The sequence below is a fragment of the Chiloscyllium plagiosum genome, unplaced genomic scaffold, assembly GCF_037043375.1.
Source record: "Chiloscyllium plagiosum isolate Xiang-an unplaced genomic scaffold, Cpla_swu_hap1 HiC_scaffold_6, whole genome shotgun sequence".
Lineage (NCBI taxonomy): Eukaryota > Metazoa > Chordata > Chondrichthyes > Orectolobiformes > Hemiscylliidae > Chiloscyllium > Chiloscyllium plagiosum.
The window spans coordinates 108,851,884-108,878,597 of record NW_028270144.1 but is presented as its reverse complement, the minus strand read 5'-3'; the positions used below and the strand labels follow the sequence as shown (position 1 = coordinate 108,878,597).

Here is a 26,714-nt window from a genome sequence, read left to right as displayed (position 1 = left end):
ATCCCTCCAACCCTTCCTATTCATATACCCATCCAAATGTCTCTTAAATGTTGCAACTGTACCAGCCTCCTTACTGATTTATTTTCACATATAACAAGTGACACATTCTAAAGTACTTAACTATGACACTCATCAAGATGTTTAAAAGACATGATCAAATCTAAATATTTGAGGTTTCTTTCTGTATATTGAAAGTATGCATCAGAGCATTCAACAGTGCTTATCTTTCAACAAAAATGTTACACTACAGTTCAAATCCATGTACAAAAAAGTAAATTAAGACTTGATTACACTTCTCAAATTACTGCTTGATTGTAGTTAGTTTTATTGAAAAATGATACATAGTATTTGCAATGTTGAGATACATACTCATTCTCCAATCTACCTAGAATTCTTTTCTGGCTTTAGAATATCAGCAAAATCCATTAGTTTTGTAGGGGGGAAAAGCAGGGGAGTTAACGTTGAGTCCAATGGCCCTTCTTCACAAGTTTTTTGCTTCATTCCATTAACTTTATCCTACACACAATACAGGAAAGTACCCCCAAATTGTCTTATTCCAATTTCTTAAAGCTCTTCAGTGATTATACCTCTCCCTGTAATATAAGCAGCTTTATGTTTAATGTAGGAAATTAACAACTGCTGAAATTTATGGCAAAAACACCTGGATCATTTTTCTCCCTCTTAATCTTAAAGCCATTCCAGAAGCCAAATAATCCAAACAGTTGTACTGCATAAAATTAAGTTGTACTTAAAAATAATCCCCTTACTAATTTCTCATACAAAAAGAACAAACATTAAGAAGTGATTTTCTAAATCAAATAAGAACTATTTTATTCATTATTCAAAATGTTGATTTGAAGCCATCAATGCACTTAAATTTTGAAGTATTCCTCTATTGCATTTGAATCGCTAATATCCTTTTCTTCCTCTGAAACGAGTTCTGTTATCCAGCTTTAAAACAAAATTAATTGGACATTAATAAAGTGCAATGTTATAATGCTGATGCAGCTATTGGGACAAATTAGGTATTAGTACAGCCATATCTTTCATGTATGATGAAACATTATACTCCATTAGTTTCTTCCAAATTCCCAACTTGTTTTTGCACTATAATTAAAAAAGGTACCAATAGAATAAGCCTTTTATATTTTGAGACAGTATCCTGAAGATCAACACTCTTATTGAACATTTCTGCTCTATCCTGAGTTATCATTTCCTTATCAATCCCATTCTGTCTCACACTTTTCAAAACCATGCCAAGTCATAAATCTGGAATTCGCAGTGAGCGGCAAAGCAAGTGCCTCAAAATAAAGTGATGTTAAGAAAAGCAACAATGTCTGAGACAAGCACTTTGACTTTCCTGCCATACAGCAGATTGTAGCATTCTGTAATGGGGATCATGATTATGGTGCTACAGTAACGTGATCAGGCTGTAAAAACAATCCAATCACATTAAAAATCTGAAAAACATGTGACCAAGTGTAGCATGAAAATCAATTAAAGGGATAAATAAAGATTGCGAAACAAATAACATGTAGAGAAAGAAGCTAAAATATCTTGAAGTTAAAAATATCTAGTTATTAGTAATGATCCATAGACAGAATTATTTTTTAAGCCCAGGTCAATTGACCAATAATAATTACTACTATGCACTTAAAAACTTGGCTACACTTGTTATAGGTTTCTAATAACTTTGCTAGAGCAAAGGGAAATCTTCACAACTGAGTGACCACATTATGTAGTTAGGGGAGACTGGCAATTCAGCCTATAGTGAAGCTGACAATAACAGACCATCACCTTCAGCACTTCCGCAATCTACCTGCCACATGCTAAATCCTGAAGATACAACTAGTTTCAGAGGGGTAATAATGGCCAACACTGAGTTTATTTTGAAGTCATTCCTCAACATCTGACTAAGGCTACAATGTCAGAATTACCAACATAATTTTGTGGGCAACAGTCACCAAATCAAAAGCATAAACATGCTAGATGAGATCCAAGAGAGTTGGAAGATTGGCTATCACTAAACTCTCAAATCAAAACTTGTAAGAAGGTATAATCACACAGTCATGGATTTAAAAAACACTAAAAATGGCTATTTAAGATTGATACATACCATTGATCTTTTACATTCAAAGAAAGTACGTTGTAATGCCGTGCAATGTCCTTCTTTTAGGCACTGTTTTGGTGTCTTTCCTTCCTACTTGAAATACAAAGGAATTAAAATTTAGGTGTATTGGATTAGATTTGTCTGTTTGCTAAATAAGACATGAAGAGAGCTAGTCCACTGACTATTGGCATTTTGGGAGTAATTTAGCTAGGTATGCTTCCAAAGGTGTACTAACATAATTGCTAACAGTTTGCACTCAGGAAGTCTTGCTTTGCTCCATTGAATCATACAATAGATAGGGCACAGAAAGGGGTTATGTAACAAAGCTCCAGGTCCCTGGTGTAAAGTCGTCAGAAAATATGTGATGTCCAGAACTGAATAATATCATAGAAATAGTTCAGCACAGTTACTTACTGAATATTGTCAGCACATCTAGTAGTTTGCTTTTGCACTGCTTCTATTTTTTTGTATTCCTGACTTCAATTACAAAACCAAAAATACCACATACCTTTTCACCTGCGTTCAGACAAATTTAATCAGCTGATAAGATTAGATTAGTTGCTGTGTGGAAACAGGCCCTTCGGCCCAACAAGTCCACACTGACCCACTGAAGCGCAACCCACCAAGACCCCATTCTCCTACATTTACCCCTTCACGTAACACTACAGGCAATTTAGCATAGCCAATTCACCTAACCTGCACATTTTTGGATTGTGGGAGGAAACCAGAGCACTCAGAGAAAACCCATGCAGACACGGGGAGAATGTGCAAACTCCACACAGACAGTCAGTCGCCTGAGGTGGGAATTGAACCCGGGTCTCTGGCGCTGTGAGGCAGCAGTGCTAACTGCTGTGCCACCCGGATTCTTATCACATTATAAATTAAGAAATTATTCTAACATATTATCAACTTCAGTTGTGCAGTCTTACACTTAGTGCCATATAAGTGTTACGATAAATTGTCTGCTATTAAGAAAGGGTGCCATCCTTAGAACGATAGAGAAACCATCGGCATCCGAGGAGCAGGAAAAACACAGGTGTTGAAGGTTTGGGTGTCGTTCAGCACCTTCAGCACGCAGTCATGTTCCAGTAAGCAGCTCCTCAGGTCCTCCCTGACCCCGGCACACGCTCTGCCGTCCTCCTCCTTCTCCTCATAATACTTTGGCATCACTGGGCCGCCGGGAAGTCAACACGAGGACGAGCCTCCCTCGCTGGCTCGTTCGCCTGCCCACAGGCTCCCTAATCCTCGACAAATGTCGCGGCCAGGCCTCCGATCACTCTAGAACAGAATCACCAGAACACCCCCATCCTCACTACATTGACACCAACATCTTATCGACGTGAACTAACCACGACCTTTCACCTTCCCGCCCGCTGACTGCTGGGGTGAGGGGAGGGTGGAGCGGGAAACTCGCCAAGTCAATGCCGCATGGAACTTTGGGGCTTGTAGTTCCTTCTTAACGCATCTGTCCCCCTTGCCCGCGCGCGAAAGACTACAGCTCCCATGCGGCACCGCGCCAAGGCGGTCGCTGTCCTGCTGGCTCCACGTAGTGGCGCATGCGCCTGGCGAAGGACCACAACACCCAGGCAGCCCCGCGACAGTGCGACGTCGGCGCCGTTACCTGCGACGGTCGGGGTTTGTTTTCTGATTCGGCTGAAGGTTTGGGGGGAGGGTAGCACCTTATACATCCCCCCCCCCCTTACCTCCCCTAACTCCACCACCCTTGGGGTCTGGGTTAGTCGTGTCCTGAGGTAAGATCACAAAGCTAGGGAACACTGGGGCAATGGCGGACGGACGCTGTTTCCGGACTGTGTTGTCAGGGAGGTCGAGGGAGATCACTGGGCCTCCCCTGGTCAATAGGATCCGTCCCGGGGAGATCACTGGGCCTCCCCTGGTCAATAGGATCCGTCCCGGGGAGATCACTGGGCCTCCCCTGGTCAATAGGATCCGTCCCGGGGAGATCACTGGGCCTCCCCTGGTCAATAGGATCCGTCCCGGGGAGATCACTGGGCCTCCCCTGGTCAATAGGATCCGTCCCGGGGAGATCATTTGGTCAGAAGGATCTTCTCCAGGGTGTGCAGTTAGGAGCTGCACCTTACAGGCAATAAATCCTGAAACAGGAATCGCTGGAGAAACTGAGCAGGTCGAGCAGCATCTGTGGAGAGAAGCGTCGACTCCCCTTCTCCTTTGATGCTGCTTGATCTACTGTGCTTTTTCCAGCTCAACTCTTTATCCACTCTGACTGTCCAGCATCTGCTGTTCTCACCATCTCCTCAGTCGAGAGAAAGCAAAGTTAGCAACGTTAATGTGCATTTAATGTCCATTGAGCCTTCTGATTTTGTTTAAGATTTCTAGCACCCGCAGTTCTTTGTTTTAGTTTTAATTTGGGAGTCTGGCTGTCTTATCCCATTGTTGAACATTATTCTGCTGCATAATTCACAAATGGTTTTGGATTCATCTTTTCTGTGTTCATTCATTCACATCGTGATTTCAGAGAGTTAAATTCTGCTCTGAGTTGTCAGGGAAGAGTTGTCTGAGTTGTCATTCCTGAAGAAGGGCTCATGCCCGAAACGTCGATTCTCCTTCTCCTTGGATGCTGCCTGACCTGCTGCGCTTTTCCAGCAACACATTTTCAGCTCTGATCTCCAACATCTGCAGTCCTCACTTTCTCCTAAATTCTGCTCTGTGTCTGCTCTTTACACATTTCATAAGAGGTAAAAGGTGGAATTGTATGTGCCATCCATTTTCTTCTCAATTCCTCCCTCTAATGTGTTCTGTCGATCTTCACCTTCCAAAAACTGTCTCTGTCTAAAACAAAAAAGAACTCAATGAACTGCAGTTGCTTGAATCAGAAACATAAACAGAAATGACTGGAAAAGCTCAACAGATATGGCAGCATCAGTGGAGAAAAATTAGAGTTATGTTTTGTGACCAGTGACCCTTCTTTGGATCTTTCTACTGTATGCTGTAATGATATGACTATAGTATTGTCATTTTGTTATTAGATTCCATTTTTCTTCAGCCATTTCTAGCATTTCTTCATTTATCTTTCTGTCTGTGTATGATATGTAGAAAATTCACCTACAGTGGATGTGTCAGCTGACAGGGAGAAGGTGGGAGGATGTTGATAAATGAATTTCTCATTTGGAAAGCTGTATCAGGAACAATTGGCCAAATTCCATCCTTCTGCATTAATATCATTGATTATATGATGTTCACATTCAATTTTATTTATTTCTGTTGTTATGATGAAGTGCAGAACTAATGAGCAAGATGTTCATTTCAGTTGCTGAATAGTAGCACCTGTTGGAAGCTGGGTCTGAGATCATATTTGTGATCTTTGTGATATTCATCGCTACCTTTGTTATTGTCTACTGTATGCATGGAACAGGGTCATTTGTTGAGGAATTAACCTGAATTGAAGACTTGAAGGGAAAAAAAGCAAAATGAGATTCTATCAATTTCAAAACTTCTGAGATTTAAAAAATGTTTTCAATATGATATGTTTGTCATTCAACAGAAAAATGTCGATCATTTCAGGGACTCCGCTGGTTATGTACTAACGCTTGCACTTGTCATGTCAGCATGCCTCAGAAATTTCATGTTGTTACATGCTTTTGAAGAATTGCTTTGGTTATATGCAGGCAAATGTGGACATGGGGGCCATTTTACTGTTTTGTAATGATTTCTAAGGATTGTCTTCTCTGCTTCAGGTTGTCTACTTGAGATGTGACTATCTTTCGGACACTATAGTCTGAAGCCTTTTATCGCTACTTGCCATAGTGGGTAGCTCGCTTCATTTGCTCAAGCTCTGTTTTGAGCTTAAACAAGTTTGCTGGGAAAAATTCTGGTAATAGATTTTGGAATTTTTAAAATAACTTTGCAATGGTTGCAAGTAATAATTTATAACAAAGGTTTTATGATAGGGTGCTCCTGTTTTTGATAACTAACTTTCAAAATGTTAAAAGGAATTAGTGAAAGAGTACCATCAGCAGTTAAAGGATGCTTTGTGATGTCCTCTGACCTACTCCCCTAAACAACATTTCTGACTGCAGATTTGTGGAAATGACCTCACTAACCTATTCAGTTGGTTCAGTGAATACATTGCTGCTGCAGCTTTGCACCATCTGGCTGCGTTGAAAAATAAATTGCTTTTTAAAATATTGCAAATATAATGTATGCAGTGTTAATACTGGTACTTTAACATAGTTACGTATTGAATGTACATTTCTATATAGACACAATCCAGATTTGATATTTATTGGCTTAAGTTAAAAGTGATGAAAGCAAAATTCAGCAAACATACAGTATCAGTCAAGGTATTACAGTCACTTCACCAGTTTGATGGCAGATTTCTTACAAATAGGAATAATTCAGGCAAGCATGCTATTGCCAAGCCACAGAAGATTGGTTAGCAATTGATGTACATGTTTGGAAACTGAATAGTGCAGGAAAGTGATGATTGGAAGTGTAATATGAAAATGTTCTGATTTAGATTTTGTGCTATTTTGTGCAGCAGATATGTTACCAACAACAAGTTATAGTCCCATCAGTCAAGGGAATGGTGCACTAAGTTCCCGGGATGCTGCACGACACACAGCTGGAGCCAAGCGGTACAAATACCTCAGGCGGCTCTTTCGTTTTAAGCAGATGGATTTTGAATTTGCCATGTGGCAGATGTTGTACCTGTTTACATCCCCACAGATGGTATACAGAAATTTTCATTACAGAAAACAGACAAAGGACCAGTGGGCCAGAGATGACCCTGCTTTCCTAGTTTTGCTCAGTATCTGGTTATGTGGTGAGTGTCCTTAAAAAAAAATTCCATTGCAAGAAGCCCTATTATTGGACATGAATTGTGATGTGAAGTCGAGCATGCTGCCTGTTGCATGATTATTCATGAGTAATGTCACTCTAAGATTGACAGTAACATAAACAATTCTTAGGTTTAGTTTGAGAATGTTGTAAACGGTTGTACAAAAGTTGAACATTGCTGAAAAGAGAAACATGTTGAAGCTTTTCCTCTCTCACGCATTAGGCCATTAATGCTACAATGCCAGGTTTCAAACAATCATGACCATTTATACCACAGAAGAATGGAGTGTTAATGGTTTAGCAAATAAAATCTGTTTGGCTGAGCCAATATCATTGAACAAGCAATGGGAACTGTAGGATTCCCAGGTCGCTCAGATTAATGCTTAAACATATCACTTTTGATGGCAGAGAATGGGCCTCTGTGTATACATGTATGTAAATAAACCCCAATATGTACTTATTCAACTATCTTAAATTGGCCTCAGCCAATTTATTTTAGATTTAAATTCTTCAATTGCCTAAGGGGGATTTGAACTTGTGTTTCTGAGCTATTGGTCCAGTAACATATCCATTATGCTACTTTACCCTTAGTATGGAATTCTAGAAATCTCAATGTAAATTAAATCTATTCATCCAGTCTGATTCCAGTGTCAACTTTTATTCTATACTCCTGCCTTTAATTTTCCAAATGTGTATTTAAATCCCTTTTAGGCCCTTTCATTGTTTCAACTTCAATAATCTCTACTGCAATGCATTCATTTCCTAATATCATGAACAATAAAAGATCAAAGGACAGCTACAAATATGTTGTTTGTTCATAATTTGCATTTTACTGAGTTACTGATTTGAGTGGCCAAATGGCCTGTTTGTGCTATAATTTTCATGATTCAATGTTCAACCTTCTTGCCAATTTTATGATGTCTATTGCAAATTAGTCCTTGGATTAAAAAACATTTGTAAAACAATGCATTGTGGTGAAAATTTGTTAGAATGCAGTATAGTAATGTTTTTATTTGTTCTTTCTAGTCTCTACCATAGGTTTTGGATTTGTATTAGGAATGGGATTTTTTGAAACAATGAAGCTTTTACTTTGGGTTGTCTTCATTGATTGTGTGGGAGTTGGATTACTGATTGCAACATTAATGTGGTAAGTTTTAAAACATTTTGGTTTTGTACCTTGGCCTTGCTACTAGGCATATCGAGTGCAGGAGACATAGAATCATAGAGATGTACAGCATGGAAACAGACCCTTCGATCCAACCCGTCCTTAGGTCTCTTTTATATCTTTCCCCTCTCACCCTAAACCTATGCTGTGTAGTACTAGACTCCCCGACCCCAGGGAAAAGACTTTGTCTATTTATCCTATCCATTCCCCTCATAATTTTGTAAACCTCTATAATTTCACCCCTCAGCCTCCGACGCTCCAGGGAAAACAGCCCCAGCCTGTTCAGCCTTTCCCTGTAGCTCACAACATCTTTCCGATAGGAAGTAGAGATGTGGAGCAATATTAATTTAAGTAATTGCACCAGGAATAAACAGGCAATCGGTAGCCTGATTTGATGCTAATGAAATAATTTATTAACATGTGCTTTTCAGCAAAGAGCAATGTAACTTAATAAATGTATGGCAACTACTGTCTTAAATGTCAAATTCTACTTTAGGCCCTCTTGTGGAGTAATGATAGTCTCTCTCCCCTTAACTGGGAGGCCTAGGTTCAAGTCCCATCTGTTTTAGAGGTGTGTAATAACATCTTTGAACAGCTTTATTAGAAAAATAGATTAAATTTTAAAAAGCAGGACCTCATTTCTGTTCGTTCTTTTGCCGCTGGTCTATCATTTGTTGTGAGAACCAATCTATCCCTCTTTGGCTCTTGATCGCATGATAATCAGATTCACAGATTGCTGCTATTTGGAAGAAGATCATTTGGCCCATTGTGTAAAATAACAGGGATGTTACTGTAATTTTCAAGTCCCCTACAACAAAACCTTCTAAACTTCTCTACCCTTCCCCAACTCTTTTTTTTCATTGCCTTGAATTGCCTCCTACTCTACACTGTGTGAACAAAACTTTACAGATATTGTCATCTATTTCTCTCCCCTGTCTCTCTCTTCCCCCCGCAAGCCCCCCTCAGACACATATACACATACACAGACACCACTTAAACTTTATACCTGAACATTCCTTTCTGACATGCTGTGCATACTTTGAACCTCTTCCAGTCCTGTCTCCCAGTTTGTAACTCCTCTGCTTTGACTCCAATCTGTGCCCTTCCATTTCTTCCTCTGTTGTGCTACTGTTGATGTTGATCCTTAGATTGTCTTGCCCTTAAACTCTGGAATAAATTTCCAATCCCCTCTCTTTTTCTTCAATATGATGGGGTGGCACGGTGGCTCAGTGGTTAGCATTGCTGCCTTACAACACCAAGGACCCGGGTTCAATTCCCGCCTCGGGGAACTGTCTGTGTGGAGTTTGCACATTCTCCCTGTTTCTGCGTGGGTTTCCTCCGGGTGCACCGATTTCCTCCTGCAGGCCTAGGTGCATTAGTCAGGGGTAAATGTAGGGGAATGGGACTGGGTGGGTTGCTCTTCGGAGGGTCGGTGTGGACTTGTTCGGCCGAAGGGCCTGTTTTCACACTGAAGGGAATCTAATCATCACTTTCTTCACAAGGTTCCTCAAGTAAAATGGTTCTTAGTCTTAGTAGTTGTTTGTTTATCCTCAAGTATTGGGACCATCTGAATGTTAAAACATTGATAAAAGTCCAGTCAGCTGTTCTGTTAAGAGTACACCTGTGATATTTTGTTTCTAGGTTTATTACCAACAAATATTTGATGAAGCCTCAGAGTAAAGGCTATGATGTGGAATGGGGATATGCATTTGACATTCACCTGAATGCTTTCTATCCACTCCTTGTGATCTTGCATTTTATTCAACTGTTCTTTATTAATCGTAAGTGTACTATTTACGTTTACAAAGGTTAATTTTTTGAGCATGTTAAAATTCTTCATTGTTGTTCCAAACTAAATCCTGCCTCTGTGTACCTAAAACACTGAAAAAATAGAAGGGCCAAACTTACTTTTGAATTGTATGGTCTTGAAGTTAAGTGTGGCACAATTAATGTTACTGGAGGTATATGCATTCTAGTACCACTCAACCTTTAATTGCACTACAGTTCTTTAAAAACTGCTCACAAGTCTTTGCTATTGACTTGTTTAAATGTATCTTGGGAGAAACTGTATTTTACAAATTTCAGAGTTAATCTCAGCCCTACTAGCAGCAAAGGTGCTACAGTGGGGGCTGAATAATACTAGTTATGAAGATACAAATTGGACTGAGGTCCTACGCTAAGTTCCTACCCAGCAATTACCGCTGGAAGTATACGAATGCTGGCATTAGTTCGGTATTGGACTCAGTTGTGATGTTCCTGAGATCAGTAAGTTTGGCTGATGCTCGGACTCTATAACAGATATATGGAAATGGTGCTGGAGAGTGCTTGTCAAAATCTGTCATTCAGGAGAAAAGGAGCCAAGTGGTGGAAAATGAACAGAAAATTTTTAAATCAGACACTTGCCCAGACTCCTTTCTACTATATTTACAATGTCGCAATAAATTACCGCTATTGGTCTTGGTTTTGTCTAAATTTATGCTATGATGCGTTCACTGGTTATGTTCTTTATTTGCAATAAATATGTTATTCATTGCAATGATGTCATTGATAGTAATCATGTGTCATGGGAGGGAAGACCACCATAATTGTTAGCTCCGATTTTCACTAAATCATCTTGATTACCAAAGTTGCTCCATCTCGGCTTATGTTTTCAAAGTTAAGTTTTTATTTCAAACATCATGATGATCAGTTAAATCATCACTACACTTGCACACTATACTCTGTTAATTCTGATCAAAGATTGTTCAATAGCAGAATGGAGGAAGAGACTCAATATTGTCTTTTCAGGGTAGAAAAATAAAGTTGCCTTAGTTCCAGCAAAACATTGGTCTGCTCTCTCATTAGAGAGACAACTGGTGGTGAGTTTAATATCAGGTCAGGGACAGGTCTGAGAAGGTGGGATCTTCATGGTAACCTCAACCGGTGTGGGAATTGAACCCAATTTGTTAGCATCGCTTTGCAATGCAAGTCAGCCAGCCGAGCTAACTGTTAGGGAATCTGAGCCAGAATCTATTGATAAAATAACTAGGTTTGGTTGCATTACCGAATTAAACAAAATAATCCAAGGTGCCCTGTTTCTTAAACTGACCAGTTTCTTGCTCTATGTTACTGCTCAAATGTTTGTTCATGCAGTTATTGTAACAATGATGTTTGTGCTGCAAATGCAGCCAAGATTATAACGTTTTGTGAAGGTTGTAGTTGTATTTAAGCAAGTAATTAATCTTGAATATTTGCTTTGCAGACATTATCATCAGAGATGGGTTTCTTGCTTACTTTGTTGGTAACATCTTCTGGCTGGTTGGCGTTGGATATTACATCTATATTACTTTTCTTGGATATAGTGGTAAATATTAAGTTTTATAATGTTTTATGAACTTTTTTATGAACCCAAAATGAAAGGAGCTAAGTTGTCCACATTTAATTCCTTTGCTTAGTTATTATCTAAGAATATTGTCCTCAGGCGCTGACATTCACTGAAAGTTCAACTCTATATGGGAGGCTGGGCAAGCATGTCTTTGCTTAATATTCACTTGTGCTTTCCAGGAGAGGTCACACAATACTGTTTGTTTTGATATTTGCTCTGAAAAGAACTAGTAAAAATGTCCACCCTAGTCCATATGATCCTGTCCTGCTGTGCAGTGATTTATGTGTTTAATCCACACTCCGCAGCAAGCCATTTGGATTATACCAAGCTGAGTTTGAAGACTTCAGTTATTATGAGAGGAATTGGACCAGTTGACATGAAGTATGCAGCTGCTATTAGCTGAATATATAATGATTTGTTGTTGAATTACAGGAAATAGACTGGAATTAGTCCATATAATAACCCACATGGTTTATTTTCCTTTGAACAGTTTTCATTTCATGTAGCTACCTATTTATTTTGCAGCTCAGAAACAAGCCCTTCAGCCCACCTATTCTTTGTTGATGCTTGTGCTGCACACAAGCCTTCGATCCTTCATCATCTGACTCCAGCAGCATATTCAATTCCTTTCTCCCTTATGTGGCCATGCACTTATTTAGTATTTTTCTTCTTTTAGCATTGCCATTTCTGAAGAACACAGTTGCCCTACTATATCCATTTGGCCTCCTCATCCTTTTGTTCTTGTTATCGCTGGGACTGGGATGGAACTTCACGAAAGGACTGTGCTGGTTCTACAAGTACAGAGTTCAGTAGAAGATTCAATTATCTAATAAAACAGTTGCTAAATATTATGGTTGCTTTTGCTGTGTTGACGATGTGTAATGCAGCTTTAACATTTGTATGATTTGTAAATAAGTACATACTGATATCTACATACCCAGAGATATTTAAGGGATATTTCCAAGAGGAGAATTGCTTTGTTTTTAAATGTTTACTCAATTGTGGCAGAATGTTTTCTATTGCGTGAATGGTTGATCATTGAACCCAGATACCAGATCAGATTGTATATTTTATATTGATCAAACCTTTCAATGAAGTGCATTCCTTTATTAGCAATAGATCTGACAATTTTTTTACAGGTCATAATCTTTTATTAGGAATCTTTAATAAATATTTTCTTTCTGTCTTTCCCTACTTGAGCTATTGCATCAATGAATGTACTCATAGGAGAGGGAAGGGAGAGTGAGAATTCCATCTGGAAGGGACTGGGCAGCACTTATTCTTGAGTGAAGGGGACTGTGGGGAGAATGGGGAAAGGGAAGGAAGTTGTCTTTTAATTTTCAATTTATGTTTCCTTGGTCTTGGTTAATGAAATTCTCTCCTTTCCAGTTAAGGCATATGACAGGCTAAACAAAAACTGAATGAATTCTTAAAGTCTCCACACGTGAGCCTGCTCGCTCACACTTCCTATGCAAGCTGCAAAACTGGTTAAATTATGTTTTTCTTTGGTTGGGGGTGGGCAAGGGGAATGGGAAACAAATATTCAGGTAGTATTATCTGACCAGTTTGTGTGTTAACACATTTGAAGGCCTACCAGAGGGTATACATTTTTAACAAAAATAAAGTATTGATGCGAACAAAGACTAATGCTAATTTCTTCTATGAACATTAATTATATAAATGATTAGAGATGTGAGGTTGCTTGTGTATTAAAGTATTGACATCACTAGGTAATAGGGTGCTGTAACAACAACTTAGACATAAAATGGTGCTTTAATATACTAAAATGCATATCAAACAAAATTCAACGCTTTCTATGTAACAAGAAAGTGGACAGATGATACAGTTTGGTCAAAAAAGTTGGCTTTGAGCAGTACCATTAAACCAGAGATAGGGGTTGGGGCTCACTAGAGCTTGACCTGGACAGCTAAAAGCATAATTACCTGCTGTGGTTTAATGGAAGTTTTAAGTGGAAGCAACCAAATTGGAAGGGCACACAGCTCTCGGTATTACAAAGACAAGAAGGGATTGAATGTTGGGAAAATTTAAAAAGAATAAATGTTTTATAATTGTGATGTTAGACACGTAAGAACAGGAACAAGACATTCAGTCTTTTGAGCCTGCTTCACCAATCAATGAGATCATAGCTGGTCTATGCCATTTTCCTGCACATGATCGCATGAGAGATCATGCCTCACAAACTTGTTAAGAGTTCTTTGATGAAGTGACCAGGAAGATTGACAAGGGCAGGATGGTAGATGTAGTCTAAATAGATTTCAGTAAGGCTTTTGATAAGGTTCCGCATGGTAGGCTGTTTTGGAAGATTAGATTGCATGGAATCCAGGAGGAGCTGGCAAATTGGATACCCAGTTGGTTTGACGGTAGGAAACAGAGGGTAATAGTGGAAGGATTCTTGGTGGACTGGAGGCTTGTGACTAGTGGAATGCCTCAGGTTTAATGCTGGGCCCATTGCTGTTTGTTATCTATATCAATGATTTGGATGAGAATGTATATGGCATAATTAGTAAGTTTGCAGATGACACTAAAGTTTGAGGTATTGTGGACAATGAGGAAGGTTGTCAGGAATTGCATCAGGACCTTGATCAGCTGAGGAAGTGGGCGGAGAAATGGCAAACGGAATTTAATAAGTCTTGCATTTTGGAAAGTCAAATCAAGGTAGGAGTTTTATAGTGAATGGTAAAGCTTTAAGAAGTGGGTGGCACGGTGGGACAGTGGTTAGCACTGCTGCCTCACAGCGCCAGAGACCCGGGTTCAATTCCCGCCTCAGGCAACTGTTTGTATGGAGTTTGCACATTCTCCCTGTGTCTGCGTTCGTTCCCTCTGGGTGCTCCGATTTCCTCCCACAGTCCAAAAATGTGCAGGTTAGGTGAATTGGTAAACGTAGGGGAATGGGTCTGGGTGGGTTGCTCTTCAGAGGTTCGGTGTGGACTTGTTGGGCCGAAGGGCCTGTTTCCACACTATAAGTAAGTAATCTAATCTAATCAAGTGTAGTTGAACCGAGGGACCTTGGAGTTCAGGTTCTCTGAAAATAGAGTCACAGGTAGATGGCAGTGAAGAAGGCTTTTGGCACACTGGCCTTCATCAGTCAGGGCATTGAGTATAGAAGTTGGGAACCTATGTTGCAATTGTACAGGACGTTGGTGAGGCTGCACTTGGAATATTGTGTTCAGTTTTGGTCACCTTGCTAAAGGAAGGATGTTATTAAACTGGAAAGAGTGCCGAAGAAATTTACAAGGATGTTGCCAGGACTTAATGGTCTGAGTTATAGGAAGAGGTTGGACAAACTAGAGCATAGGAGACTGAGGGGGGAATCTTATAGAAGTATATAAGATCATGACAGACATGGATAGGGTGAATGCACTCAGTCTTTTTCCCAGGGTTGGGGAATCAAGGGCTAGAGGGCATCAGTTTAAGGTTAGAGGGGAAAGAATAAAAAGGAACCTGAGGGACAACCTTTTTACACACACTGTGGTATGTATTTGGAATGAGCTGCCAGTGGAAGTGGTTGAGGTGGATTAATAATATTTAAAAGGCATTTGAGCAAATACATGGATAGGAAAGGTTTAGAAGGATATGGGCAATGTGCAGGGAAATGGGATTAGTGTTAATAGACATTTTGGTCAGCATGGATCAGTTTGGGCCAAAGGGTTTGTCTGTATGCTGTAGGACTCTATGACTCAATTCTTGATGCCGTTTGCCTCCAGAAATCTATTCATTTTTTGTCTTGATCATGCCCACTGATTGAGTTTCTCTAACCTCTGAATGAGAAAATTTCTCTGCCTCTCAGTCTTGCATATATTACTCATGGCATTAGGTTTTATGGTTTTAGACTCATCGCCCAGAGGAAATATGTTATTTACATTCGTCCTGTCACACTTGTAAAGACTACATCTATTTATTTTTCTATATTTTTGAGTACGGATTAAAGAATGGCTTTAAAAAGTAAGGATTGCTGCAAATTTTAAATACAAGTAGACTGACATTCATTGCAAGCATCATTTACACAGCTAATTGTTTGAGCAGTAGTTGAAAAGTAGTTTGCAAATGAGCTGGAGTTACATGTGTATACAGACAGTGATTCAGCTGGCAGCAAGTATTTGATTGGTCTGTCGGTGAGTAACCAGTTATCAATGATGAAGGTCTTCTGCCTGTAATCAACTATGTGATTGGCTGTCTGGGAGCTGAACAGCTTGGGACTGCGAACAGAATAGTGGGAAGCCAACTGATCTCCTTCAGGTCAGAAGCTTTCTCTGTTCTCTGCAATGAAGCCACTTTAAGTAAGGAAAACCACCTCATCTTTGCAGTTGCTCTAAGTTATGACTTGCAGTTAAAAATTGAGAAGTTTTATATGTGTGAACCAGCCACCTTTACTTCTTGAAAACCAATGAAAACTTCCAGAGAAGGAAGACCAAGAAGCAGCATTCTGATCAGCTCAAGAACCATCTCCTGAAATCATAAGACCATAAAAAATGTGAATAGGAATAGGCCTTTTGGTCCCTCAAGCCTTCTCTACCATTCAGTAGGATCATGGCTGAGCCAATTTTCCTAATGTCCACTTTCCTGTTTTTTCCCCCATGACCCTTGATTCCCTAGCTGATCAAAAATCTATCTATCTCAGCCTTAATCATACGCAAGGACTCCACTTCCATAGCTTTCTGTGGCAGGAGCTCCAAAGATTCTTAATCCACCTACACATGAAGTTCCTCGTCATCTTTGTCTTAAATTGGCATCCCTTCATTTTGAGACTATGTCCTGGTCATAGATACTCCCAGGAGAGGAAATATCCCTTATCATTTCAATGACATCACATCTCATTGTTCTAAACTTAACGGAGAAGAGTTTAAACCTGTTTGGCTTTTGCTCATAAGACAATCCCTCCATACCTGGGATCATCTTAGCGAACATTCTCTGAATGGCCTCCAATGAAATGACATCTTTCCTTAAATAAGGAGTCCAAAACTACTCTCAGTACTCCAGATGTGGTCTCGCCAGCACCTTGTACAGTTGTAATAAGCCTTCCTTACTCTTCTACCCTAATCCCTTTGAACTAAGGGCCAATATTCCATTAGCCTTTTTGATTACCTGCTGTATCTGTATACTAGCTTTTTGGGTTTTGCGCACAAATACCCCCGTGTTTCTTTGTGTTGCATCTTTCTGCAGTTTTACTCCATTTAAATAATATTCTATTCTTTTGTTCCCCCTTCTAAAATGAACAACTTCACATTTCCCACATTATGTTCCATTTGCCAACTGAAAAAGAACCCCTTATCCCCCAGTTGCTCTTTCTTGCCCTTTGCCAATATATTACCTCCAACATTGTGAGCTCTATCTTATAACTTTATCTTTTGTGAGATACTTTGTCAAATGCCATCTAAAAGTCCAAATAGAGTGAATCTGTTGGTTCCCCTCTATCCACTCTGGTTGAAGCTTCCTTGTAAAACTCTAATAGATTGGTTAGGCACGATTTCCTTTTCATGAAACCATACTGATTCTGCTTGATTAAATTATGATTTCCCCAAAGTTCTGCTATTACTTGCTTAATAATTGATTCCAAAATTTTTCCAACAATAGATGTTAAGCTAAACGGCCGATAGTTATCCACTTTTTGCCCCCCTTTCCTGTTTGAATAGGGGTGTCACATTCACAGTTTAACAATCTCTGGCACTTTTCCAGAATCCAACGACGTTAAGGAAAATTGCAACCAATGCATCCATATCTCTGTGGCTATCTCTGTAAGGATTCTAGAATGCAAGCGTCAGGATCAGGGAACTTATCTGCCTTTAGCCCCATTAGTTTGTCTAATTCTACTTCCTCAGTGGTGGTGATGGTTCTTAATTCCTGCCCCACCTTCTTTAATAAAGTGATGTTTAGATTATCTTCCACCATAAAAACTGATGCAAAATATCTGTTTAACACAACCATATTTTGTTGTTCATTTTCTGAGGGGCCTATGTTCATTTTGACCTCTCTCTTCCTTTTTATATATTTAAAGAAGTTCTTACTGTCAGTTTTTACATTCCTCGCTCGTTTGCCCTCAGTTTATTTTCTCTGTCTTCTCTATCTTTCTAGTCCTCCTTTGCAGGAATTTCAATTTATTCCAGTTTTTTTGGGCTATCACTGGCCTCTTTAAACGTTTTTGCTTTCATTTTATTTACAATTTACTTTACTTTTATTTACAATTTATACAGATGATTTGGAGTCGGGGACCACAGTGTCAAAATCTACCGATAACACAGATGAGTGGCAGAGCAAAAGTGTGCAGAGGACTGTTAAACTTTGCAGAGGAATGTGAATACATTGAGTGACTGGGCAAAGGTCTGGCGGATGGAATACAATGTTAGTAAATGTGAAGTCATACATTTTGGTTGGAGTAACAGCAAAGTAGGTTATTACTTGCATGGCAAAAAGTTGCAGCATGCTGATTTGCAGAGGGGCCTGGGTGTCCTTGTGCATGAATCGCAGAAGGCTGGTCTGTAGGTACAACAAGTAATTAGGAAGGCAAATGGAATTTTGTCCTTCACTGCTAAAGGGGTTGATTTTAAAAGCAGAGAGGTTATGTTAAGCTGTACAAGGTGCTGGTGAGGCCTACCTGGAGTACTGTGTGCAGGTTTGGTCTCCTTACTTATGAAAGGATGGGGTGCAGAGGAGGTTCACTCGGTTGATTCCAAAGTTGAGGGGGTTGGTTTATGAGGAGAGACTGAGTAGATTGGGGATTATATTCATTGGATTCAGAAGAAACATAAAATTATGAAGGGAATAGATAGGATGAGGCTAGGACAAGAGGGCATGGCCTCAAGATTAGAGGAAGCAGGTTTAGAACTGAACTGAACTACGAAGGAACTTCTTCATCTAGAAGGCTGTCAATCTATGGAATTCCTTGCCCAAGGAAGTAGTTGATTTTTTGAAAAATGAAGGAATTGAGGGATATGGTGAAAACGCGGGTAAGTGGAGCTGAGACCACAAAAAAATTAGCCTGATCTTGTTGAGTGGCAGAACAGACTCGAAGGACTGGACGAACTACTCCTGCTCCTAGTTCTTATGTACTTTAAACTTTGTACTGTCCTTAACTTAGTTGGTTGGCCATAGTTGGTTTACCCCTCTCTTAGTATCTTGCCTCCTTACTGGGATGTATTATAGAGTCATGCCGATGTACAGCATGGAAACAGACCCGACGGTCCAACTCGTCCATGCCGACCAGATATCCCAATCCAATCTAGTCCCACCTGCAAGCACCCGGCCCATATCCCTCCAAACCCTTCCTATTCATATACCCATCTAAATGCCTTTTAAATGTTGCAATTGTACCACCCTCCACCACTTCCTCTGGCAGCTCATGCCATACACATACCACCCTCTGCATGAAAAAGTTGCCCCTTAGGTCTCTTTTATATCTTTCCCCTCTCACCCTAAACCTATGCCCTCTAGTTCTGGACTCCCCGACACCAGGGAAAAAGACTTTGCCTATTTATCCTATCCATGCCCCTCATAATTTTGTAAACCTCTATAAGGTCACCCCTCAGCCTCTGACGCTCCAGGGAAAACAGCCCCAGCCTGTTCAGCCTCTCCCTATAACTCAGATCCTCCATCCTTGTAAATCTTTTCTGAACCCTTTCACGTTTCACAACATCTTTCCGATAGGAAGGAAACCAGAATTGCATGCAATATTCCACTGACCTCCCAACTCCTGTACTCAATACTCTGACCAATAAAGGAAAGCATACCAAACGCCTTCTTCACTATCCTATCTACCTGCGACTCCACTTTCAAGGAGCTATGAACCTGCACTCCAAGGTCTCTTTGTTCAGCAACACTCCCTAGGACCTTACCATTAAGTGTATAAGTCCTGCTAAGATTTGCTTTCCCAAAGTGCAGCACCTCGCATTTATCTGAATTAAACTCCATCTGCCACTTCTCAGCCCATTGGACCATCTGGTCAAGATCCTGTTGGATTTTGAGGTAACCTTCTTCGCTGTCCACTACACCTCCAATTTTGGTGTCATCTGCAAACTTACTAACTGTACCTCTTATGCTCGCATCCAAATCATTTATGTAAATGACAAAAAGTAGAGGACCCAGCACCGATCCTTGTGGCACTCCACTGGTCACAGGCCTCCAGTCTGAAAAACAACCCTCTACTACCACCCTCTGTCTTCTACCTTTGAGCCAGTTCTGTATCCAAATGGTTAGTTCTCCCTGTATTCCGTGAGATTTAACCTTGTTAACCAGTCTCCCATGGGGAACCTTATTGAATACCTTACTGTAGTCCATATAGATAACATCTACCGTTCTGCCCTCATCAGTCCTCTTTGTTACTTCTTCAAAAAACTCAATCAAGACATGATTTCCCACTCACAAAGCCATGTTGACTATCCCTAATAAGTCCTTACCTTTCCAAATACATGTACATCCTGTCACTCAGGATTCCCTCCAACAACTTGCCTACCACCGGTGTCAGGCTCACTGGTCTATAGTTCCCTGGATTGTCCTTACCACCCTTCCTAAACAGTGGCATCATGTTAGCCAACCTCCAGTCTTCCGGCACTTCACCTGTGACTATCGATAATACAAGTATCTCAGCAAGAGGCTCAGCAATCACTTCTCTAGCTTCCCATTATTGCTGAGAGTCATGAAGAACCTGCTTAAAGGTTTACCATTGCTTTCTTTCTGTTCATTTCTTCTAATCCACCTGCCCAGTTCACTTTAGCTAACTCTATCCTCATTCCATTGTAATTTCCTTTATTTAAGTTAAACACAATTGTTTCCAATCCAAATTTCTCATTCTCAAACTGAATATTAAATTCTGTCATGTTATGATCACTACTTCCTAGTGGATCTTTTATTCTGAGGCCATTTATTAAAACTGCTTCATCTAACATTATCAGATCCAAGATAGCCTGCTCTCTGGTTGGCTCAGTGACCCTATAATGCATTCTATGAATTTGTTGTCATGGCTACCATTTCCAATTTGATTAATCTAATCAACATGAAGATTAAGGTCAGACATAGTTACAGTTCTATTCTTTTTACATGCTCCTTTTATTTGTTGACTAATAGCATTTCCCACAGAGTGGCTATTGTTTAGGGATATGTACAGTTCTCCTACCAATGCCTTCTCTTCCTTGCTTTGTTTTACTCTGCCCAACTGGACTCTACATCATCTGAGTCTAGATCAACTCTCTTCATTTCATCTCTTATTAATAGTGTTACCCATCTTTTTCAACCCTCCTGTCTCTCCGAATGTTTAGATCCCAGTTTTAATCTCCTTGTAACTATGTTTCCATAATGGCTATGAGATCATTCTCATTTACATCGATTTGTGCCATCAGTTCAACTACCTTATTCCGAAAGCCTCATGAATTATGATACAAAGCCTTCAAATATGTTGTATCACAATTCTCTACACTTTTATGGTTCCTTGGTCCAATATGACATTAGCGCATTCTGTCCCTTTTTATTTTCTGGTGGCAGTCAGCCCCATCGCCAAATTACAATCCTACCTTTGATTTTATAGTTTTTCATGAAATGGACCCCCCACCCCCACCCCACCCATTTAATTTTAAATTGCCCTGGTTTTGCGATTCACCAGGACCCAGCATGATTCAGGTGCGGCCTGTCCTACTGGAATAGTTCTTTCCTTCCTCAGTACATACTGCCAATGTCCCATGAATTAAAACCCACTTCTTTCACACCAATCTTTGAGCCACATGTTTAGCTTTTTAATCTTGTTGATCCTATGTAAATTAGCTTGTGGCTCAGTTAGTAATCAGGAGATTAAGATGTTTTTGATTCTGCTTTTCAACCTAGCTGTTCATATTCCCTCAGCAGAAATCCTTATTACCGATAACTAAGTGGACCATGACAACTGGATCTTTCCCTCCCACTCCAAGTTCCTCTGCAGCCCAGATGAGACATCCCAAACCTGGGCATCAGGCAGGCAGGCAATGCAGCCTTTGGGACTTGATCCTGGCCACAGAGAACAGTGGGTTTTCCCCTGTCTATGCTATCCCCAATTACAACTGCAATTTCTCTCTTCCCCCCCCCCCCCCCCCCCCCCCCCTACCTTGAATGGCTCTTTGTACCACAGGGCTATAATCAGTTTGCCCATCCACCCTAGAGCCAGAACCTCAAACATGTTAGACAAGGTCAAGGGCAAGATCTTGTGAACAGAGCCCACTGAATTGCATTCCCAGTCTTCTCTCTGTTCATAACACTTATGGTTTTTTTTCCTGTCTGTGTATATGTATGTAAGAAAGAGTTTATAAAGGAATTAAAGTTTTAATCCTTGAGTTATATGCCAACAGTTCGTAATTTTTTTTATCTGTAGTGAGAGTCTATTTATTCATAATCAACAGTAATTCTTATTAAGTACAGAAACCTGATCCTGAACGTCAGGTAAATTGGGGAACTTTGTGTACATTTTAAAATCTTTAACATTTGCGATGGTTCTGGGGCTAACTGATCTTGAGTACCGTGGTGCTATCCCAGTGAGACATAACAGCCTGGAAGAATTTTATAATTTACAATCAGCTCATAGCTCATTCTTCAAAATGACAGCAAATACAGATCCAGTCTCCTGAACCTTTCATTCAACAATTTCATCATCCCAGGGATTAATCTGATGAATCTCTGTTGCAGTTCCTCTGTGGTAAGTGTATCCCTCCTTTGATAAGGCAGGCAAAACTATACAATACTCCAGGTGACGTTTCATCAATGCTGTACACAACTGCACCAAGACAGCTTTACTCCTGTACTCAAATACCTTTGTGATAGAGGTCAACATACAATTTGCCTTCCCAATTACTTTGTGCAACTGCATGCTGGCTTTTAGTGGAACTTGAATAAATACACCTAGGTTCCTTCAGACAGTCTCAGTTCCCAACCTCCCACCATTTAGGAAATACTTTGGCATTAACTTTTTTCCAACCAAAATGAAGAACTTCAGACTTCTTATATTCTACCTGCCACATCCTATCCAATTGACACAGCTTTTCCAAGTCCACCTGAAGCTTCCTTGCATTATCCTTACAGTTTATATTCTCACCAAGATTAGGGTCATCAGCAAACTTGTACTATTAGTCCCCACATGCAAATTATTTACATACATTGTGAAGAGCTGTAGACCTAGAATTATTAGTAACTGCAGTAATCAACTAGTAACAACATACTATTTGGAGAATGATCCATTTCCTCCTGCTCTCTGCTTTCTGCCTGTTAACCAACTGTCAATCCAGTCTGGTATATTTCCTCTCATACCATGTGATCTAATTTTATTTCATAACTTCTGAAGAGCTTTATCAGAAGTCTTCTAAACATCTAAGTACACCACACACACACACACACACACTATCTCCTTTTCAATGCTACAAAGTACTGCCTCCAAAAGACTACAATAGGTTTGCCAAACGTGATTTTCCTCGCATAAATCCATGTTGTCTCCGCCAGTTTTATCATTCTTTTCTAACTGTCCAGTTATTGCATTCTTTATGATTAATTCTAAAGCATATGCTGATCTGTGGTCAGCCCAGGACTGGGATCCAAAGTGCCTGCGGAGTGTTAGTCAGTCGTCAGTTCAGAGTAGTGAATTGTCTGTCCAGGGTATCATCAATAACGAGGCCAATCCATTTCTGGGAGCCTAGTGTAGTGGAGGGAATGGTCACTGTGATAGTTAGCAGTTGAATTTTGGGGTCTGGGTATTGGAAGCTGAAGGTTGGGTGGTGTACAGTCTCAAGAGTGTGGTGCTGGAAAAGTACAGCAGGTCAGGCAGCATTCGAGCAGGAGAATCGACATTTTGGGCATAAGCCCTTCATCAGGTGTATAGTCTCGTGAAGTGGACTGTGCGGTCAAGCAATCTAAGACTTCAGATAGCGTTGATTTGCAAGGCAAGAGGTTCAGTCGATGCCTCAATTGTGAGGGGCTCCAGGGAAAAATTGGAGTCCTCAGTAGTGACAATGATAGGCAACGCTGTAGGTGGGATGGGTGTTGGGGTCAGAACAAGATAATGAAAATGAACAGAATAGTGGGAAAATGATGGGGGGGGGGGGGGAGCAGAGGCAGGGAAGTGATAGTTCGGCACATAAATGGCCCAATGAGAAAGCAATCTCGCTTTTCTTTCTTTCTTGAATTTTGTTTTACCTACCTTTCAAAATAGCTGTGCAACACTTTATTGAAGCAGAAATGGCTACACCCAAAGTGGGAGGAGATTTCATGGGGATGTAGTTACATATTTCATGTTGTGGTCATTTGAGAGCTTGTCCGATGTTTCAGGAGCCCAGTAGATGAACTGTCAGGTTCAGCTGTCCTCAATGGTTACATTGCCAACAATAAAATAATGCAATTCTGACAAGAAATGCAGGCCAAGAAACATTCACCTGCATATGAAAAGCTGTAAAATAATTGATCACTCCAGAGAAGTCAGCACAGGCCTTGGCAGGAGTGATACCATCTCAGACAACCTTCACCACACTTAATCTCCAAAGTAAAAAATCTATTTCTGTGCCGTTAATTGAGTGGTAAATCCTGTCCAGTAGAGCCAGGATAGCTTCCCTGCCTTTCAAAGATAGTGTGGAGAAATACATTGTATCCAGCCAAATACATAGATGTAACTTTAAGGTCCCATCCAAATGACCTCACTTCCAGCAGTGAACACTTCCCTCAATACCACATTAATTGTGACCTTAGATTTTTGTGCTCCAGCCTTGAGTAGGACTTGAAACCTAGAATCTTGGGACTCAAAAGGTGCAAGTGCTACCAACTGAGTCACCAATAAATTGCAGAGATATTGGCAGTGGCCATAATCTTCCAATCTCCTTTAAGAGACAGGTGCGGTGCTAGAAGACCTAATAAAGGCTGTAAGAATAAACCCAGCAACCACAGGTCAATCAATTTATCCGAGGTGGTGGAAAAGCTTTAAGTAATAATTTTCCAGGCCCAAATTAATGGTCACTTGGACCAAGTGCAGGTTAATCAAGGAAAGCCAGCACAGATTTTTTTTAAAGACAAATTGTTATTTGCTGGGATGGCTGAGAGGCTTGATGAGCTTAACACGGTTTATATGGTAAACTTTGATTTCCAAAGGTCTTTGGTAATAGATTTACCGACAAAGCTCAAGAAATAAAAGAGACAGTGGCAGCATGAATATGAAGTTATGCGAGTGACAAGAAGCAAAATTGTGATAATTGGTTATAAAATCAGATAATGCTGAAAAAATATATACTGGAAAAACACAGCAGTCCAGGTAGCATTTGTAGAGAGAGAAACAGAGCTAAAATTTCAGCTGAAGACGTTTCATCAGGACTGAGGACCCAACCTGAAATATTAGCTCTGTCTTCCTCCCCATAATTTCTGCCAGACTTACTGTCTGCTTCCACCATTTTATCGTTTCATTTCAGACTTCCAACATTTGCAGCATTTTGCTTTTGTGTAGTGGGAATTGGATGTTTTCAGACTGGAGAAAGTTGATCTGAGGGCCACTGATTTCCTTGATATAAATTAATGACTTGGACTTGCTTATGAAGGGCACAAACATGTAGATGGCATACAGCTTGGAGATATTGTGAGGACGGTAGAGATAAATTTCAAGAGGAAACAACTCAGCTGGTGGAATCGATAGACACAATGACAATGACCTTATAGCAAATTACCTTAATGCAGAGAGGTCTGAAGAGATACATTTTGGTAGCAAGAATGTAAAAATCCAATATAAAGTCGAGGTATTATTCTAAAGAAGAGGTAGTAACAAAGACCTAGCATGAATTTGAACAATTCATTGAAGTTGGCAGGTAGGTTTCAGACGTGGTTAAAAAGACGTAGGGGAACTAAGTTTTTCTTCAATTCTCTTGTGGGTTATAGGTGTCACTGCTAGCCAGCATTTATTCCCCATCCCTAGTTGCCTTTGAACTGAGTGGCTTGCTAGGCCATTTCAAAGGGCCGATGAGAGTCAACCACATTGCTGTGAGTCTGGAGTCACATGTAGGCCAGACCAGCTGAGGGTGACAGATTTCCTTCCCTGAAGGACATTAATGAACCAGATAGGTTTTCCAACAATGGTTTCATGGTCATCTGTAGATTCTTAATTCCAGATTATTAGTGAATTCAAATTCCACCATCTATCAAAATGGTGGAAATTAGCTGAGTTTCTGGATTAATAATTTGGTAATAATACCACTAGGCCATCACCTCCTCATTTATAAATAAATGAATAGAAGGTATAGTTAACCTTTGCAAAACAGTGGTTCAGCCTTCACTAGTATTTTGTGTAGAGTTCTGGACAGTGCATCTTAGGATGTCTTCAAAGAAATTGCAGAAAAACATAAGAATGGTTCCAGGGATGAGGGAGTTCAGTTATGTGGATAAAATTGGAAGAGCTGGGGTAATTCTCCTTTGAGAAGGCTGAAAGTAGATTCAATAGTGGTGTTAAAAATTATGAAGGGGGTCTGACAAGGTAAATAGAGACTGGTTAAAAAAAAAGTCAAGAACAAATAGTCACAGATTTAAGATGATTGTCAATGAAGCAGTGATGATGATGCTAAGGACAGGTCATAATGTAGCAAGTGGTTAGGATCTGGAATGCACTGACTGGAGGCAAATGTATTTGCAGTTTCCAAAGAGAATTGCATAAGAGTCTAAAGAGAAATGACTTACAGTCCAACAGATAAAGTGTGGGTGTGGGAGACTATAAATTGTTCTTGCAGGGATTAATGTGAACACATCAGGATAAATGGCCTCCTCCTTTGTGATTCAGTAGATGACTCATTCCAATTCTAAATTCAGTCTGACCGTAGCTCAATTTTGGGTATTTTGTTATGTTGTGTGGTTCCAGAATTTCTGCAAAGAGGATTGTTGGACCTCACACAAGAGACAGCAAGGAAATCTGATACAGTCAATCACACACCACACTGATTTGGAAATGTTATTTACCCTGTCTGTATTGTCACTTTGTAAAAATCTTGCAATTCCCCATTCACCATGACACCTGTTCACTCTGGTGGTTGTAAAAGATCTCTTGGGGTTGAATTTCCCAGCCCCTGAACAACTTGGGCAATGGTGAGTCAATTAGGAAAATATGATGAGATTCATGATATTGAGAAAAGAAAGCGTAATTTTTCACCCAACATGTGAATGACAAGATGAGAATTCTGCTCATTGAACAGTGAGAGGCCTGTGTCCTTGCACTTACTTCCTAGTGGTATCTAATCTTGATTCATTTATATGCAACTCTCTCACCAGGCAGAGGGAAGTCA

At 40.1% G+C, this 26,714-nt stretch overlaps 2 protein-coding genes across 4 annotated transcripts; one reads left to right on the top strand and one right to left on the bottom strand.

The window, feature by feature from the left end:
- Window positions 1–301: 301 nt before the first annotated feature.
- Window positions 302–3,468, bottom strand: coa5 (cytochrome C oxidase assembly factor 5). Its single transcript, XM_043692791.2, has 3 exons — window positions 3,176–3,468; window positions 2,117–2,200; window positions 302–951 (listed from the first exon to the last, which is right to left on the bottom strand). Exons 1-3 carry the CDS (start codon window positions 3,275–3,277, stop codon window positions 910–912), a joined length of 228 nt encoding a protein of 75 aa, XP_043548726.1. The 5' UTR covers window positions 3,278–3,468; the 3' UTR covers window positions 302–909.
- Window positions 3,469–3,680: 212 nt separating this feature from the next.
- Window positions 3,681–12,640, top strand: unc50 (unc-50 homolog (C. elegans)). Of its 3 annotated transcripts, none has more exons than XM_043692239.2 (6): window positions 3,681–3,739; window positions 6,630–6,911; window positions 7,952–8,072; window positions 9,732–9,871; window positions 11,332–11,433; window positions 12,131–12,640. In XM_043692239.2, exons 2-6 carry the CDS (start codon window positions 6,632–6,634, stop codon window positions 12,265–12,267), a joined length of 780 nt encoding a protein of 259 aa, XP_043548174.2. In that variant the 5' UTR covers window positions 3,681–3,739; window positions 6,630–6,631; the 3' UTR covers window positions 12,268–12,640. The 3 variants fall into 3 exon arrangements, with proteins under 3 accessions (XP_043548174.2, XP_043548177.1, XP_043548175.1); XM_043692242.2 differs by having other exon boundaries at window positions 3,722–3,861; XM_043692240.2 differs by having other exon boundaries at window positions 3,724–3,861; window positions 6,627–6,911.
- The last annotated feature ends 14,074 nt before the right edge of the window (window positions 12,641–26,714 follow it).